This window comes from Xenia sp. Carnegie-2017, unplaced genomic scaffold (genome assembly GCF_021976095.1).
Source record: "Xenia sp. Carnegie-2017 unplaced genomic scaffold, XeniaSp_v1 HiC_scaffold_13, whole genome shotgun sequence".
In the NCBI taxonomy this organism is placed as follows: Eukaryota; Metazoa; Cnidaria; class Anthozoa; order Malacalcyonacea; family Xeniidae; genus Xenia; species Xenia sp. Carnegie-2017.
In genome coordinates, this window is record NW_025813436.1 from 9,335,610 (window position 1) to 9,353,271 (window position 17,662).

The 17,662-nt window shown below is 34.3% G+C and overlaps 3 protein-coding genes across 3 annotated transcripts; 2 read left to right on the top strand and 1 right to left on the bottom strand.

Annotated features, from left to right (window-relative positions):
- Positions 1-8: 8 nt before the first annotated feature.
- LOC124450818 (transcription factor E2F6-like) lies at positions 9-3,017 on the top strand. Its single transcript, XM_047001485.1, has 6 exons — positions 9-558; positions 645-756; positions 1,339-1,555; positions 1,636-1,818; positions 1,951-2,068; positions 2,244-3,017. The coding sequence occupies exons 1-6, from the start codon at positions 334-336 to the stop codon at positions 2,622-2,624; spliced, it is 1,236 nt and encodes a 411-aa protein (XP_046857441.1). The 5' UTR covers positions 9-333; the 3' UTR covers positions 2,625-3,017.
- LOC124450776 lies at positions 2,777-5,259 on the bottom strand. Its single transcript, XM_047001425.1, has one exon. The coding sequence runs from the start codon at positions 5,072-5,074 to the stop codon at positions 3,053-3,055; it is 2,022 nt and encodes a 673-aa protein (XP_046857381.1). The 5' UTR covers positions 5,075-5,259; the 3' UTR covers positions 2,777-3,052.
- Positions 5,260-15,815: 10,556 nt separating this feature from the next.
- LOC124453527 lies at positions 15,816-17,646 on the top strand. The gene is made up of 4 exons (XM_047004320.1): positions 15,816-15,963; positions 16,039-16,579; positions 16,664-16,791; positions 16,861-17,646. Exons 1-4 carry the CDS (start codon positions 15,855-15,857, stop codon positions 17,097-17,099), a joined length of 1,017 nt encoding a protein of 338 aa, XP_046860276.1. The 5' UTR covers positions 15,816-15,854; the 3' UTR covers positions 17,100-17,646.
- The last annotated feature ends 16 nt before the right edge of the window (positions 17,647-17,662 follow it).

The following is a 17,662-nucleotide window of genomic DNA, read 5'->3' on the forward strand; positions in this document are numbered from 1 at the left end:
AGATGGCACCAAGCGTGGGCAATGCGTCACATGACCACCTTTTGGCGCGAAAATCAAATTCCCGCGTAATATGTATGTTGCAATTTGTGGCAAACAAAAACAATATTAATGCGATAGCTACACCCTGTTCGGGAGAAGTTACTTCAAAACATTGTTGAATCCGTTGCAATCCGGTGTTTTGCGTAAGTCAAATGAAATTATTGAAAAGCAGGGTTTAAATATTTCTCGTATAGAAATGAAAGAGGTGGATTTTATAAACGGTTTTGCTTAATATTCGAGTCTGCCGATAATGTTGGGATAGTGTACGTAACGTACAACACAAACTTACAAAATATGGCTTCACTTGGCAAAAAAAGTATACCACTTGGAAATCGAGGGATTTTTCACATAAGACATGAACAAGATGTCTTTGGCTCCCGAACTACTGGATCAGTGGAACGATATACAATAAATGGGAAATTAAATGAAAGTACATCTTCACTTAGTAGTCTAGATCATACACCAGATGCAACATTTTTTCCCAGAGAATTACACAAAACTATCTCCCTAACTTCTCAGGTAATGTACTTTCACACCGTTTGCTTAAACGAATAATTCCGTGTCAAATGTTGGGAATATGATGGATAGTAATATTTCGTTTACAGGCGAAGCGTAAACTAAATTGGGAATCAAAATGCGAGATTAACGATGAGACCTTCAAGCCACCAACAATGAAAAGAAAAACGCGAATTAAAGCTCGTGCTTGCTCTGAAAAAGGTGTTGTAGGAGTATGATCATTTATTCAATACATATAGCGTCCTGCTTTCATTTTGAGTGAATTTAAATCTACGTAAATTTAACAAATAAAAGAATATTGTGGTTTGATTGTGTCCAATGGTGCGTGCACACAAACAATATAAACTGGCTGTTGTTAAAAATTGTGTTTGATATTAATGTTGTCAATGTATTTACATTGTAAGATTGCTAAATTTTTGAAAAACTCCCATCTAAGATTTTTGGATATGTGCTTGTACGTTTTGTGATAGTCCAGGCAGGTTAATTGTGCATTCAATGTCCAATTAATTGAAACAGACTACGTATTTGGCCAGTCTATATTGTTATGATGTATTGACAAAAAAGACTTGTGTTTTATGTAAATGTTTTTATTGACTTTTATTGATGGTAAATTATCTTGGGACCCCAATTGTCTACATGCTTCATTAAGCTCATAGATGATAAATGGTATCAATTGAACATATACTCAAGTGGCAGTTACATAGATTCTCTTGAAAAACACTGTTCAAAGCTTCCCTTTAGCCCAAGTTGACATGACTAAAAAGGAATTGATTGTTCATCTAGTAAAGTCTCCTATTGAAAAAGCTCGTTATGATACTTCACTTGGTCTCCTAACAAAGAAATTTGTTGGTCTTATCCGACACTCACCTACTGGGATTTTAGACCTCAATGAAGCAGCTGGGTTGCTGTCTGTACAAAAACGACGCATTTATGATATCACAAATGTTCTTGAAGGCATTGGTCTTATAAAGAAAAAATCCAAGAATAATGTTCAATGGCGGTAATTAAATTATTGTAATAATGACATTTTGGAGATTCTGAAATGTCAATTTAGAAAACCTAACTTGAACTATATTTTAGGGGCTCGAGAAGTGCATTGCTTCATGTGGATAATGATGATAATGACATTGCTCCAGTTGTATCATCAAAAATAGTTGATCTACACACTGATGTAGCTGATCTTGAGGCTAAAGAAAACAAATTGGATGAGTTAATTGCAACATGTCAACAAGAACTATGTACATTGACTCAACCAATGAATAAATATCCTTTGAATACATACATCTCATTGAGTACAATGTTGTGATGTTTAATGTACAAGTTTTGTGTAGTTTAAAATTCTATGTTACTTAAACTGTTGGGTTGAATAATTATTATTTCTTGACTTAATGATAAATTTGCTTATATAACATACAAAGATGTACGTCATATTAGTGAATTTCAACATGAAACTTTGATTGCAATCCGTGCTCCTCCTAAGACACAACTTGAGGTTCCAGATTCTTCAACTGAGGTGAGACTCAAGTTTCATGTTAAAGTAAACAGTTTTTATGTCCTTTATTACTTAAATTGTCTGAACTGCTCTGGGTTTTTTGAGGTAATATGCCCAGATAAATATATTAAATTTAACATCTTGCTTTTTGCAAAACAAATTTGCTGGTCACTGGTGGTTGATTACTTTATTGCAGACTATTCAACTATCATTAAAAAGTAGTGAAGGTCCTATTGATGTGTACCTATGTCCAGAAGATTGTGATCAAGTATCTCCCGTTAAATCAGAAAGTTTGTCATGTGAATCATCAGCAAGTGAAGATGAAACTCAGTTAGATCATCAATATTCTGATGGTGATATGTTGCACAAAACTGGAATACATGATGTGACTTTCCAGGAAACATTAGAATGTAGTCTTGAAAGGTTCCCAGAAATGGATGAGGAAAGACTTATTGCATTATCGCCATTTCGTAATGAGACTGACTATACTTATAGTCTTACTGAAGAGGAAGGCCTCATGGATCTCTATGATATTTATGATTTAAAACCGTCATCACCTGTGGAATTTTTGTCATAATTATTTGACACCAAACCCAAAGAAAATATGTTGCTGAAAAATCTGAAATCTTTTCTCATTCATGAATAAGAAAAAATGATAATGACAAATGTTGTAAAAAGTTATGGGTTAAGGTAAGTCTTAATCCATGTACTGTTAGAATAGGAAAAAAATAATCTTTAGTAACCATGTAATTAATTATAGTGTTGTATATTAATTAGTTTCACGTTATGTAGTTAAAAAAATATACCAATTATTTTTAATGTAGTACATTAGACTTCTCACTGTTATATATAATATGTATAGTTTTTGTATTTAGAAGTCTTGATAAGTTTCAATAATTAACGTACCATGTTATTTTAACTGTTTTAGACTTTAAGTTTTTTTTCAATAAAATGTTTTTGTTTCTGGAAATACTCACTGAAATTAGAAAACACTTCTAACTTCAGTTATTGATTTTCAACTGCTCCCTCGCACTCTTTTTCAACACTTTCTGTTCCAATTTTTCCGTTGTCCTCTTTAGCGATGGGCAGTGTTTGACGATCTGCCTCAGGAAGACTTGCGTTTGAATTATTTGATGGGTAATCTATTTCCGTTTCAATTTCTTCATTAAAATCTTTTATGGTTGAGATTAAGTTATTATTTAAGAGAGTCATGCATTCTTCCGTGAAGTTATCACTTACTACCAAAGTCGCGCATTTTTCGTTTCCACAACTTTGAATGGAAACTTTACTTTCCGACTTTGACATTTCCTGAGAAATAATACTCCAACGCTGTGGTTCGCTCTCGCTCAACTTCACTTCTACAACCGGTCGATATTTTTTATATTTATCGATATTTTTTGAATCATTCCACATGAGAAGGTTTGAATTAATGAAAGGCGTGGCATCATGTTCCCCGAAATGTGATATGGGGCGATTGCTGCAGTCATAAGGGTGTTTTCGTTGGCATTCTTTGCGCCTCCTGAAGTAGTAAACTAGAGCTATTATACACAATATAGCTATGACAACAACAACACTTGATACGATGATAGGTAGATGATTGGACGTGTCTGCTACTTGTTTTCTAAGACTTTCTTGTAATATTGTTTCATTTTTCAAGGGGGTCGTTTTTCCACTCATCTCGTGTTTTTGCGAGAAGTCCATTGTACCCTTTTGTGTTGGTGTTGCTGTGTTTATGTTAATCTTATTCAAAGGATAACCTTTCACTTGATAGGAGAAAGCAATCCTCCACTTTGGATTTCTAGACTTAGACTTGAACTTAATTTTCATCAGACCTTTCGTTGATGTGAATACTTTGTTTTTAGTTTTTACGTTGCAAAATTCTCCAACTATAGCGTCGTCTCCATCACCATTGCGAATTATAACGTGATCACCATAGCAATTTCCAGTAATCATTAAGCTGTTATTGCTTTGAAAGTATTTTAGTGTCATAATAATAGTGTCATTATCTCTTGGAGCTGTTATAATCCAACTATATCGAAAGACATTGGAGTGTCCTGATGGTGGAAACACCACTGAGCCGGAGGTTTTATTCTTTTTTTCTACAGCAATACTGTTCACCTCAAGTTGAAAACCAACAGTATTGTCGGTACTGTTACTATAGTAATACATCCATATAGCTCCTCCATCGTAGGTCTGGGAAGAAACCTCGCCTGAATGGCCACAAAATGCCTCCACCAAGTTTACGTCATTCTTGGGGGTAAACGGTAGAGCTCCGTCATAAAATTCCAACATACTATTTTTACAGTGGATTTTAAAGTAAGGAAATTTAAACTGTTGCTTTATCGCTAACTTGGACTCAATCCTCCAGAGGCATTGCAACTCTTCTTCACTTGCAGAAGCTTTAGGTGACTGTATCTTGACAGCGTCATTCTTAAATAATCCACCGCAATTGTAACCACAGCCATAGAGGTCTATGTTAAAGCACGCACGCGCAGTGGTGTAAACACGAATGGATCGCGTGACAATAGGTGACAAAAAGCTTTTCTTTACATTGTTCATATATATTTCGTTGTCTTTGCTGATATAATCAAACCATTTTTTTTCATCATAACTATATTTCAACTCATACTTGCTGTCAAAACTACCGTTCTGTTTTAAAAATAACCCTGTTAAACGGACAAAGTTCTTAAAAGAAATTTGAACATATTCATCTTTAGTTAGGCAGAACATTTGTTGAACTAATGTCTTCTTTCGTGATGATGTGATTTTAAAATCAAGGAAGTTTCCATTGAGCAACGAATGCGAACATTTCTCACATTGACGTGTTCTTTTTGATATCCCAGTACATTGAGTCTCGTTCAAATCTTTGCCTTCTTTATTTAAACATTTTCTATATTTTGTCTGACGCGCATAATCATACACACCACATGCACTCCATGTATTCCAGTTTGACCAAACTAATGAATCAACACACGACAAAACTGTAGCAGTTGTAAAAATAAAAAGTAAGACAGCATAAGACGACATCTCTCTCAATGTGTTCAGCAGTCCTTGACGTGGCAATATATGTTTGCTTATGCAAGTGTTGCGCGATTATGTACTTAAAACAACAACGTTGTATTTACGACTGTCTAGCAGGCGCGTTCCTTTACACTTATTTATTCACTTTTTTCTCTTTAGTTGTCATCAAATTCCTGTTGTACACCTTTCATTCATTGTATCTGACCTTGATAGGTTAATTACCTTAATCATTTATTTGCTTTTGATTTGTGATTATCAGCGACGCACATTGGTTTTATTATGCATCCGATATTTTCTCAACACGTCCGTTCAAATAAAACAATTGCGTGATTCATAAACAATTGTTCTCACAGTCAAACCATACTGTGTTTATCTTGGTAGCTCCATCTGTTAGAAAACACCATATTGACATAAAGTATGATCTTCCCAAGGGCAATACTGAAATCTCCTATATGTTTAATGTTTCAAAATCTTCAAAATGGCTCAAAAGATAATCTTGTGTCAATTCTCTATCTCAGATTTCCTCTTCATATTCAATGATTTAATACCATGGGAAAATCAGAAAATGATGAAGTCTGTAATAACTATTTATAGCATATAAGACTATTACACTACGTAAAATGATAATGAGAATTTTTGATAAGATCGTATCGATGAAAAGTTCAATCACGATTTAAGAGTGATTCCTTCACAAGAACATTCTTTTTTCTTATACATCGACTTTTCATCCAACTTACTTCCACTTGTCGTCATATGGTTTTACAACAAAATACAATTAGATTTTAAAGAGCATCGCTGGTTAATCTTATTCACTAGATATAATGCTTGGAATGTTTAATCCTTATCCTCTCAAAGAAATTTTAAACGGCTTACGTCATTTGTTTCAATTTACCGAAAAACATGTTAGGTCTTCGATAACCAAAGAAAAGTTTCTTGCATTTAAAGAACAACAATTACAAATATCGTTGTTTCTTTGAAATCATTTATAAGGACGTGTACTTTATTTCTAGTGTCTTAGTACATATTTGTTTTCCCTTATTCTCGTAGTACCCTATTCCAAATTCTTCAAATTTCTTTCGCTATAGCTATGCAATTTTGCACGAATATCTCAATGTGAAGTGAATCTATACATACATTATGCCAAAATATTTATTGCTAATTGTTTCTCCCACATTTTACTATAGACAGGAAACAAGACAAATATTGTTTCACAAACACGGCAAAACAATTATGAATGTTCTTGGTGTTTAATTTCCGTGCCAGTAAAACATTGTTTACTTTTCATTTGTGGTGGGAAATATCAGTTTACTGTTACCTGGTGATTGCTACTCAAATATATTTCAATAATATAATTTAAAATATGTCCTGACCTTACTTACCAAAGTACATTGCAGTAAAAAATGGTTGTTTGTGGTAGTGCAGACTGCAAAGTTTGGCAAATCTCACCACAATTCCTGCATAGACATAAAGCGTAAAATTAACGTCTCGTTATAATGCGTAATTTATAATGGTTTGCAGGGACGCCGGAACGGCAAAAGGGCAGGAGGGGCAAGCCTTTGTGGAAGGGCACATTAGTGAAACATACTAGAAATAATCTAATAGTGATAAACAGCAAAGAGATGTGCTACATGCAATACACTGTACAGAAGCACATGTCTGCAGTGTTGGTCGATGAATATTAACGATAATATAACTATCAAACGATGTAACGTCACTAATTTACAATTTGTCATGTATTGTATTTTCCAAAATATTTAATTCTTCTTTCATTTGTAAACTCTTTGGCAATTACGTCTATTTCAACCATATCCATGTGTTGCTTCTGAATGTTGGAGAACATAATATCATTCAGATGATTTTCTTCAGTGTTTGACCGCAGCCATGTTTTGAGACGACGCATTACGCTGAATGTGCGTTCGCACGAGGCAGATGAGAGTGGCACTGTTTAGTATAGTATAATTAGTTTGTGGATCTCTGAGCACCTTTTCTTTGCTGACGGCATGGCATTGAATATCTCTGCTATTGTTGAAATACGCGTGACTTCTGTTATTTTTTTTCTTCTGATCCGCGTTGTAAAGCCCAAGAATGGTAGGAAGATCATCAAGCTGCATTCTAAGAACATCTTTATCAATCAAAAAATTGCTTAATCCATCTAAAGATACTACTCTTTCTTTCATAGAGTTAAGTAACAGTTCCTCAATACATTTGATCTGGAAAGATCGTCGTGTTCAAATCGAGATCCTAGACCTGAGATGATTACATCAAGGGCTTGGGTAGTACGAGCTTTGCATTGGTGTTATATTCGCACTGCATTTGTGACGTGAAGGCTTTCTGTTATCAACATTTCTTCATTATTCATCAGTCTTGGAACTTTTCTTAGTCTAATGCCAGTGCCAAAATTTTCACTAAATTCCAGTGGAAACGACATCATAACACAAAAAACCTTCTTAGCGTCATCAAGTGTACGCTCAAACTCTTCTTCGCTTCTCATCTCATGAAGACGTTGCAGGACATGTCTTATTGAAAATAGAGCGTACTCAGCTGAAATATCAACCGCTTGGAGCTCTTTATAAAACTTCTCGAGTAAAGCCAATAGCTTTCTTCTCGCGTTTAAATTAAAGATGACGATTAAGGAAGACAGCTGTCGCCTTAATACTCTTCTAATCTTTGTTTTTGTGTCTGCCGAAATGTTAGGATCCTCCGGCAACTTTTGAAGGGTTGCATGTAGTTCAGCCGATTTCTCGAAGATAACGTCAGCAGCCTATACTCTTGTTGTCCATCTCGTTGTAAAAAGACTTTGGAGTCGTAGAACTTTGTAATCGTTTGTTCCTGTTTTATTTCTAAAGCCTGTCTGTATTTTTTCGAACAATAAAATACGTTTTGAATGGGCACTTACGATTGCATACAAGGATTGGCATAAATCCAGTGATGTAGACAATAAATTAGATTGCTTAGCTGCATCCTGTATAATAAGTTCATTGCAGTGACTGAAACAATGAACATAAATTGCGTTTGGTGCAATATCTTCCTTGAGCTTTCTTGCGAGGGATTTCATTGCTGAAGCCCATCAAAGCCTATAGCTGCCATTTTCTGACCTTCCATACCACATCTGAGAAGGATATCTTTGGTGTAGTACAGTAATGCATCAGATGAAAGCCCTTGCAAACATTCATAAATTCCAACAAAATCTTCCGATAGTTCGTAATTATCATCACAGGTCCTTACGGAGAAAGACAACTGTTCCTTCTTAGATACGTCTGATGATTCGTCAGCTAGAATTGAAAATGATTCTCTCAATAGAATTTTAACAATTAAATGTCTTCGAGCATTTAATACAATCATCTGTTTCTGCTCGTCCAGGAAGTCGTGTGCAGTTACGTATCGGTTGTCGTCCAGTAAAAGTTTTAGTGCTTTGTCGTTGATAGCTTTATCAAGATTGAACTGATGAATATTAGATTCAAAATCCGTTCTACCTCTAATCGCTATACCTTGGCGTAAGAGTGTTTTAATGTTTGAAGATGCGAAATTAACCCTTTCCGCCTTAACTGCTGCGTTTCAAGAGCAAGTGAACTGCAGGCTATGCTAATAGACAATTGCCCTTTGTCTGATGTGGCACAAGCTTCTTTATGAGCGTAACTGTTTTCATGTTCGTTGAATTTCTCACAGCCTTTTTTCCAGTTATCAAATCCAACTTCATAACTGCCAAACACTCCCTTTATCTTAAAGTGAGTAGAACAAATTTCGCAAAAAGCCTTATTTTTTTCTCGATTGTACACTAGCCACTCATAATTTCGTAACCACTGACCTTGGAAATATCGACCATGCTTCACACTACTTTCCTTATCTTCACTTGTAAAGTCTTTCTCATGTTTTACCCATGTTGTTTTCATGCATATCTTTTCTGTTTCACCAATCAGACTTTTCGGTTTGGACCATTTTTGTAACTCCCAGTCTGAGGCTTTTTCAGTATAGACAGTTATTACAGTGTCAATTCCGCTTGTTGAAGCAGAATCAAAATCATGGCCTGTGTTTCCTTTGCAAACAGCGATGTTATTTTGATTGACCCGGTTTAGCAGCTACTTTCGCTAATGCTTTTGCTGAATCTTTTATATCTTTCTGCTCTTGGCATTGCAGAAAAGCGATAAGATGCAAAAATATCCTTTCAAAGTCATCAGTGTTTAGATGACTGAGCCATTTATGCCAGCAGATGTTTACCATTAAAAATATCTTTGCTATACGTCATGTTCCTGGTACTTTTGGATTTAATAAAATGAAAGGAATTTACAAAGGTATTGTGATTTTAGTTGTTTACATTTAAAAATGACGTTTCACGGTTGTCGAGGGCTCCTCAGCTGGTTCACTAACACTCTTCGTTTTGAACCTGAGTTCAAGCCAAACAATCTACAAGTACATCACTGGAGTATTCTTACGCTATCTATTAGAGTTAATTATTTACATGTTATTTATACTATCGGTAATTACATAAGTCGAGCTTTCCTTTACGTCATTAGCAGTACTCACTCTTTCATTGCGTTTCAAGTTCTCGCGCGTTGCAACAAAAAAGAAGAACTAACTAAACAAACAAAGAACTTACAAAACGTACTTAAAACAAAGAAAAGTTAAAGAAAAACTAACATAGTTACGACAATTTTATGGCTAAGCTAAAAAGAATGCAATATCCCACAACGGTTAAGTAGTCTTTATCTTGAATTAAAAACAATAAATTTTCAACCTGTAGGGCACTTTTGCCCCCCCTGCCCCTCTCCAGAAAAGGCAAGGGGGGCCGTTGCCCCCCTTGCCTGCCCAGTTCCGGCGTCCCTGATGGTTTGTTCGTAGGGGTCCTGAGCGGTGGTCATTCATGAACCTGGTTGTTAGCCAAGAAAATCTAAGATGGCGGTCGTGGGGAAAGGAAATCAAATGAATTGCCGACGTGGGATATTTGTCGTTAACGCATTTACATCTACACCATTTAAAAAAGACCCAGCCGTTGTTTGTCAATTGAATCATCAAGTACTTGTATATACAATTTTCTTTAAGCAATTAAGTTTCCATTTTTATAAAAGTAAAAATCATTGCCAAATAAATTATGTTTTTTAGTATCTGGAATCATCTATCTTTCAAAATATTGCAGCTCAAATGGATAATTTTGATACCGCACTTGTTCAAGTAATGAAAGAGAATCAATACTATAAAACAGGTTCAAATATTATTATGACCTGTCACCCGCGTGAGGCTATTCATTCATTGTAGCACTGATAGGTGCTTGGAACTTGAAGTAAAGGACCACAAGTATTCGCAACAGGCCAACGGGCTAAATGTTTTAAGTCAGTGAATGTGATCTGCAATTTCATTTATGGCAGAACCACACTGTCTCCAGTAGTGAACTAAAGAAATGCAATGACGTTACTTTCAAAAGATTTAATGAATTTGGTCAAGTAGTCTAACGTTACGTGCTTTTGTCATTTTGCAGAGATGCATCAAGCATTTTAATGACTTTCTTCTGTGTAGGCTTTTTTTCATCATAAAACAAGAAAATGTTTGAGATATTCTGGAATTCTGCACCTTCGATCTTCAACAATTGTAGCATCAGATTACAGCAGTTGCAATTACTTGGTAGTATTGGATTCCAGGGTTAGGAAATTACTTGGTCATATAACTAAAGAGCATTTTCAAATTTTAAACAAGTTTGACGTATAATATTAAATATTTCCATATTTACGTAAAAGCACAATTGAATTAATAAACTGAATATATAAAACAAACTTTTTTATTACAGACATGTTTTGGCAAACTTATGCCATCATCAGTGTAAATGAATGTGTTACAGAATGTGATACTTAAATATATAAATAGAGATAAAGATGTAAGTCATTATACTGTTATGAAAAATTGCTTCGCTTTGTCCCAAATGTGAACACTGGGAATTTAAACATGTTAACGTTTCTTTAATTGACGGCATGACTAAAAATTTTTTGTTGTGATTGGCTCCTTAGGTGCTCCTTAGGAACAAAGACAATAAGTAATCCTTCAATGCGTTTAAATAAAAAAAAATTCATTCGAATATTTAGATTTTTTAGCGTTTTAATGTCGTTATGAAAAGTAACAATGCATGATGTTGTAGGATACATAATGACATGCATAATTAACACCATGTATAAAGATACTATTCACTTCCAAGACGTCTCATTTGATTGCAGATGTAACTTGCTTGGTAATATCTCATAATTTTGGAATAATTCGATCAACAGCAAGAGGCCTTTCCAATATTAGTGAGAAAGTTTTGTTGAAAAGATACTACGCAGGGAGGAGAAACCAAGTTAAGTGAGTTTGGGTAGTGTTCATGCCCAACAGGAATACTATCAATATACCATCCAGAAATGTTGATAGCAGCTGCAAAACGAAGTTTGAGCGAGAAAACCCTTTTCAAAAGGTTTACAACCGTACTTGCTTCGATATCATGAATGAAAATAGATCCCACAGCTGGAAACTATAAATGTAAGTGAATACACTGACGATAAATGGTTATTTGCTTTTTGATTTATCTATCTTTCTCTCGTAAAAATTTCAATAGTTTTTATTGATGCTGCTGATTTTAGGTATGTTTCTTCAATGTGACATTAGTTACTACTATGCAATGAATACAAACACACTAAATTTGCCATCTGTTTCCATCACACTATGTGGTTGAGTGCATAGAGGTGCAGTTTTCACAGATTGAGGTGTAGATCTGCAACGAACGAGAGCCGTAATTGTTTTTTGCTCGATTTCCACGACTCCTTGCGTTATTTTTAGTAGCCGAGAAACCTCATGGCAAACAGAATAACCTTAAACCTTTTCCTAAGCTTAACCTAGCAAGGTATATGACTGTAAGATTCATGAATATTTGGACAAGATTAAAGTCGACTTTCTAAATTCATTATCGTATCATGAATCTTAACCTACCACATCATGTCTCGTTATTTTGCATAACGACATAAAAAGGGAAAAATCTGAAAATTATAATGAATTTTTTTGTTTAAACGCATTGAAGGATTTTACTTATTGTCTTTGTAAAAGTTGATATGCTCCTAAGGAGCCAATCATCATAAAAAGTTTTAGTCATGACGTCAATTAAAGAAATGTTAACAACGGAAAATTACTCACTTTAACATTGTAGAAAGAAAGGTAACTTCTGTATTTTTACTGAGGAAGTAAGTATGAGTTACATTGAATAATTAATCAGTTTTAGTGTAGGCTTTGTAATATGAAAGCGTTTACTGTAAGAGGCTTTGACCACGATGTTAAGCCTTTGATCGTGTAAAACTTGTTACATCATTCAAACTCAACTGACTAAAGCTATTCAATGCTTTGTAGTTGAATGTTCTACCATTTGGATAGTCAAACAGAAAACATATTACAATGTGTCATTCTCAAGAATTAAGATTAAGAATTTAAAAACGAAAACTAACGTCATATGCAGAGTTATTCATCATGAAATCTCACTGCGTTTGATATTTTCTTATGTTGTAGATCCCACAAGAATGGAGTTAGGAAAGTCCCTTTACCACCTGTCTCATTCACTTCAATTACTCTTACTAGTTTGTCATTACTCATGCGTCATGGTGATTCATGGCCAAGAATGTTCATTTGCAGTTTGGATTCTTTGTTGATGTCAGTTGTTTGTTCATATAATGATGATGGGCCCCATTGTTATATGAACCCACCTAAAGGCGGTCAGCTGATACTCACAGAAGATCAATTCTGCACTAGTATTCTTTGAGTAATGATATAACTGGGGTATTGAAGTGATCCCTTTTCCTTCGCTTGAAGTTACCATAAAAGTGCGTTGAAAACTTTAATCTATCGAAATGGTGATTGGTTAATGATGCTGGTTAATGATGCTGGTTAATGATGCTGGTTAATGATGCTGGTTAACGATGCTGGTTAACGATGCTGGTTAACGATGCTGGTTAATGATGCTGGTTAACGATGCTGGTTAACGATGCTGGTTAACGATGCTGGTTAACGATGCTGGTTAACGATGCTGGTTAACAATGCTGGTTAATGATGCTGGTTAACGATGCTGGTTAACGATGCTGGTTAACGATGCTGGTTAACGATGCTGGTTAACGATGCTGGTTAATGATGCTGGTTAATGATGCTGGTTAACGATGCTGGTTAACGATGCTGGTTAACGATGCTGGTTAACGATGCTGGTTAACGATGCTGGTTAACGATGCTGGTTAACGATGCTGGTTAATGATGCTGGTTAACGATGCTGGTTAATGATGCTGGTTACCTCTGTTCGTGTGGACTTTATTCTACGAAGATGGAAAACAAGCGAGTGGAAAAACACGATCCATGTCTTGTGGTTTGTAAGTTGAGAAGATAAGTGTTAAAATTAACTTGTATGAGTAACTGCATGAGTTAAAAAAGGATCCCGATGGTCTAATTTTATAATTTGAACCATGAAAAACACCCAAATTAAAAAAATATCAATAAAAGATGTCACTTGCTGTGAGAAAATAGCTGGCTTTCACTCGCTACTTTTTACTAAATCTATTAAAAGTTTATAAAGAAAATTGCAATGCTGCAAGTAGGGTTCATTGAATTTCTAAGATCAAAATTTACAATAAGGTTCAACTATGTACACATAAAAACTGTGCGGTGAAAAAAAAGGAAGAGAACGACTAAGTTGCCTTGATCAGACTGACCACGACAACGCTTTGAAATCAGGTATTAAAGTTTTGTTCCTTTCATTAAAGTTTTGTTTTTGATCGTTCATTATGCTGACATTTATAACGTGTTTTTTATAGAGTAGCTATGTCTGTAGGCCTACTAACTGGACAATGAATGAACGACCAAGTCGGACAGAAGCACCAAGAAACAAGCGTCCTTATTGAAAGATTCACCCTTGCGAATTTAGTTATGCATAATGTTCACCAGTATAGCCTATTTTAAAATTCAACCGTTAAAAATTTCCGTAAAACTAAGTTTTCACAATTGTTAAATATTTTGAGAAAAAAAGTGAAAGCCAGCTATTAATGAAGGTCTTAATGAAGCAACATAGAAATTTTAAATCGAAAGAAGTCTAGTAGACATGAAAATTGATATTTATGCAAGTCATGACTTAACTTTGGTAATTTCATTTTTCATGCCTGTGTCAATAGGGTAGTCAGCCTGCTTTTTTGTCGCTCTGTAAATTTCAAATTTTTTATACGAGTGATGTACGATGAACGACGTACGCTGCATGTTAAAGTAGATCATCGGGATCATTGAAAACAACAAAAATATGAAATGTCTTAAAACTACAAAAATTTGAGAAAATTTTTCTAAATTTTTGATCTTTTTTTTTATTGGAGGGTTTTTTACCGGATCCACCGGTTTTCCCTCCCATTTCGTTTTGTTTTGGAAAAAAACAGTGTCCACATCTGGGGCCAAGGAAGTCATTTGTCATAACATTATTTATTGTAGCTATCATGAATATTCACGTTCTTTTTTATTTCTTGGTCTTTGGGTGTATTTCCCATAACACTGTGTTTATTAAATACAACGGCATACATTTAAAAAAGTTTGTACGCATTGCGTACGTATCATAAAGCTACTGAATGAAGTAGATCAAATCAACATAGTTAAAGTAAAATCATATATTTAATATTATTTACGTCAAACTTGTTCAAGATTTGAAAATGCTCTTTAGTTATATGACCAAGTAATTTCCTAACCCTGGAATCCAATACTACCAAGTAATTGCAACTGCTGTAAGCTGATACTACAATCGTTGTAAATCGAAGGTGCAGAATTCGAAGCAGAGGAAAATTTGTCACTACCACAGCATTGATGCAGATTTTTCTCTAAAGAAAATTAAAATGATTGTCTCAGTTCCATGAAAAAGGTGAACTTTTTCGATATAATATCGTACATCTTACTGCGAGTTTGTGATGTGATAAAATATTCCTTCACATTGCAGTAAAACAAAGAAATTTCTTGTACGACTTGATGATTGATGGCACGCATGTCGATCAAAGTTTTCACCTGACACATTGCCCATCTTATCCATCATTCTACCAAAATCATTTGATAAACATGGAATCATAGTAACGGTCAAAGGTCGTACATTCATTGACGACAAATACGATTTGTGTCAAGAAATTTTGTTTCGTAGGTGGAGAATTAGCAAAGATCCTTTCTCGGGCTGGACATGTCGTCATTTATTTTATTTTGGAAGCATATTTAGGCTAAACTGAACTAAAAAAGAGAGGCACTCCTTCGTAAAGGCCGACCCCTTAGCGTTGACTACATCGGGAGATATAATCAGAAATTGACCACATGTTAACCTTATGATGTTGATGTATGATTTTTAGGTTGAGTGCACACGGTCTTAGCCAGTTATGCCAGCTTTGTCTGAAATATTAAAGAAATAAAATCTTATTGTTTATACTGTTTAAGAGTTTATCATTCATAGAAATATTTTATTGCATTGAAATATTTTATAACTCGTCAATGCTCTCGACGTCGTGGGTTTGTACGAAATACAATTTTGAACAAAGTTGAAATAGCTGGATTGTCAATACTTTTCTTAGGCGGTTATATCAGCTAACGTGATTTTGTCTCGACTTGTTATTACCTAGTAAAATACTGTTTGACAAGAACTGCCTTTCCCCTTGTTTCACATTTGAAAAATTTGCATCATGAACCTAGACAATTGTTCAACCGAAGGTTATGCAACGTTACACAACTACACAACCCAACGTTATGCAACTCAACACAAAAATGAAAACCTGAGGCTCCTGAGCGAGCATTCAAAATGGCGGATGTCAAAGTCAAGTATGACTTGGCAATTTTTCTTTTTAATTCTTTTGTATTTTTTTCATTTTCGACAACAGTTGCAAAGAAGAATTTTGTTTCAAACAAAGGTAAAACGTCCTAAATTTTAGCTTCGGTAATAGCAAATTATTGACCCTATAGAGTTTAATGCAATGTCGTTTTAGATGCTGAAGCTGTTGATGATATTTCAATTGCTAGTAAAATGTATGTATCAACAAATATGAGCAATGAAAATGAATTTTTTAAATTGCGTCAAAAGTCCGCTACAAAGTTCACAAAACGTGCGTTTACTTATTGGAAGAAGTCTGAGAAAGTAACGAACTTCATCTCAAGAACAGAATATATTTCTGAATCAACAGTAAATGTTTCTCAACCACAAAATGAAAAGAAAATTAACGCTAAATTTCATGGCAATATGTCTATCAATGTCACTGCAGTTAAGTCTGACTTAAATAAAAAGACTTCTCAACCTTTTTGGGGTTGTGCAAAGTACAATATATCGAGTCAAATGGTGATTGTTGTTAAAGATAAGATCAGTTTAATTTGGTGGCTTGAGGAGATGAATAGATCAATGAGTTGTGCTATTGTATTGTTCTATGCAAAATGGTGCTACTTTTCAGCACAATTTGCTCCAGTTTTTAATGCTGTTGGAAGAGCATTCTATGGTATTCCAATTTTGGCATTTGATGCATATAATCACAACAGGTAATTTTTATGTTGTTGTATAAGAATCTCACTCACATGAATTTTTTATAATCCTTATGTGTGCCTTTGTTTTTCATTTTATAGTTTTAACACAAGATATGGTATTGTTGGTGTTCCTACAATAATATTGTTTCAAGAAGGTCGACCTGTGGCTAGATTCAACCGTTCTAAAACTTTTCAAGATCTTGTAGAGTTCATTCATGAAAATACAGGTAGTGCTTGCATGAAACATTCAACTGATTTACTTTGTGTAGATAATTACTTTAAATTATCATGTTTAGGAATGGACTATAACAGATCAGTTAAAGTAGATGATATTGACTACAATGAAGGACCTTTGTCAAGTTCTCTTACAGATGAAACAAACATTTATTTATTGGTATCTCTCTGTTTTCTTCTTTTTATGGGCTTATTATTGTTGTGGCGTCTGCAATATTTGCAATACATGTTTGAATATTTGAAATCTTTTTCACCAACACCATCAATTATGTTGCAGACTGAGAGAGTGAAACATGATTAAATTAAATTAAAGTCTTTACATTTAATGTCTCGTCATTGGTCTAATTAATAACTGATTCAAATGACAATTATCAATAATATCTGTAATATTTATGATTCTTGACAATAGAACACTGCTAGCTCAAATTTTACATCAGGCAAATATCAGATATTTTGTAATATATACATTATATTGACACTCTATATCGCAAACCATCAAATGTTTCAAAACATTCCAAGCAGGTACTTAATTAATTCAACGTGGCGTGTTTTAAAAAATTCTTCTCTTAGTTACAAGCAAATGTATGTGTTTGATCATGAAATTATTGAAAGTAGGAAAAAAATGATTATTTGAATGAAAAAGGTAGTAAACATATAAATGAATGGGCTATTTTGGTTTATCAATTAAATTTTAGAATCACGTTTTATTTGGCATTAACGAAGTTTAAATGCCGTTGATTGAAACACGTGTTGATTAATATCATATGATCTTTTTGTCACCTGTTCTATTTAATTAACTACATAAAAAGTGTTGTATTATGTTCTTTTGAAATATATCATCAAATGTATTTTGTATTAAATCCT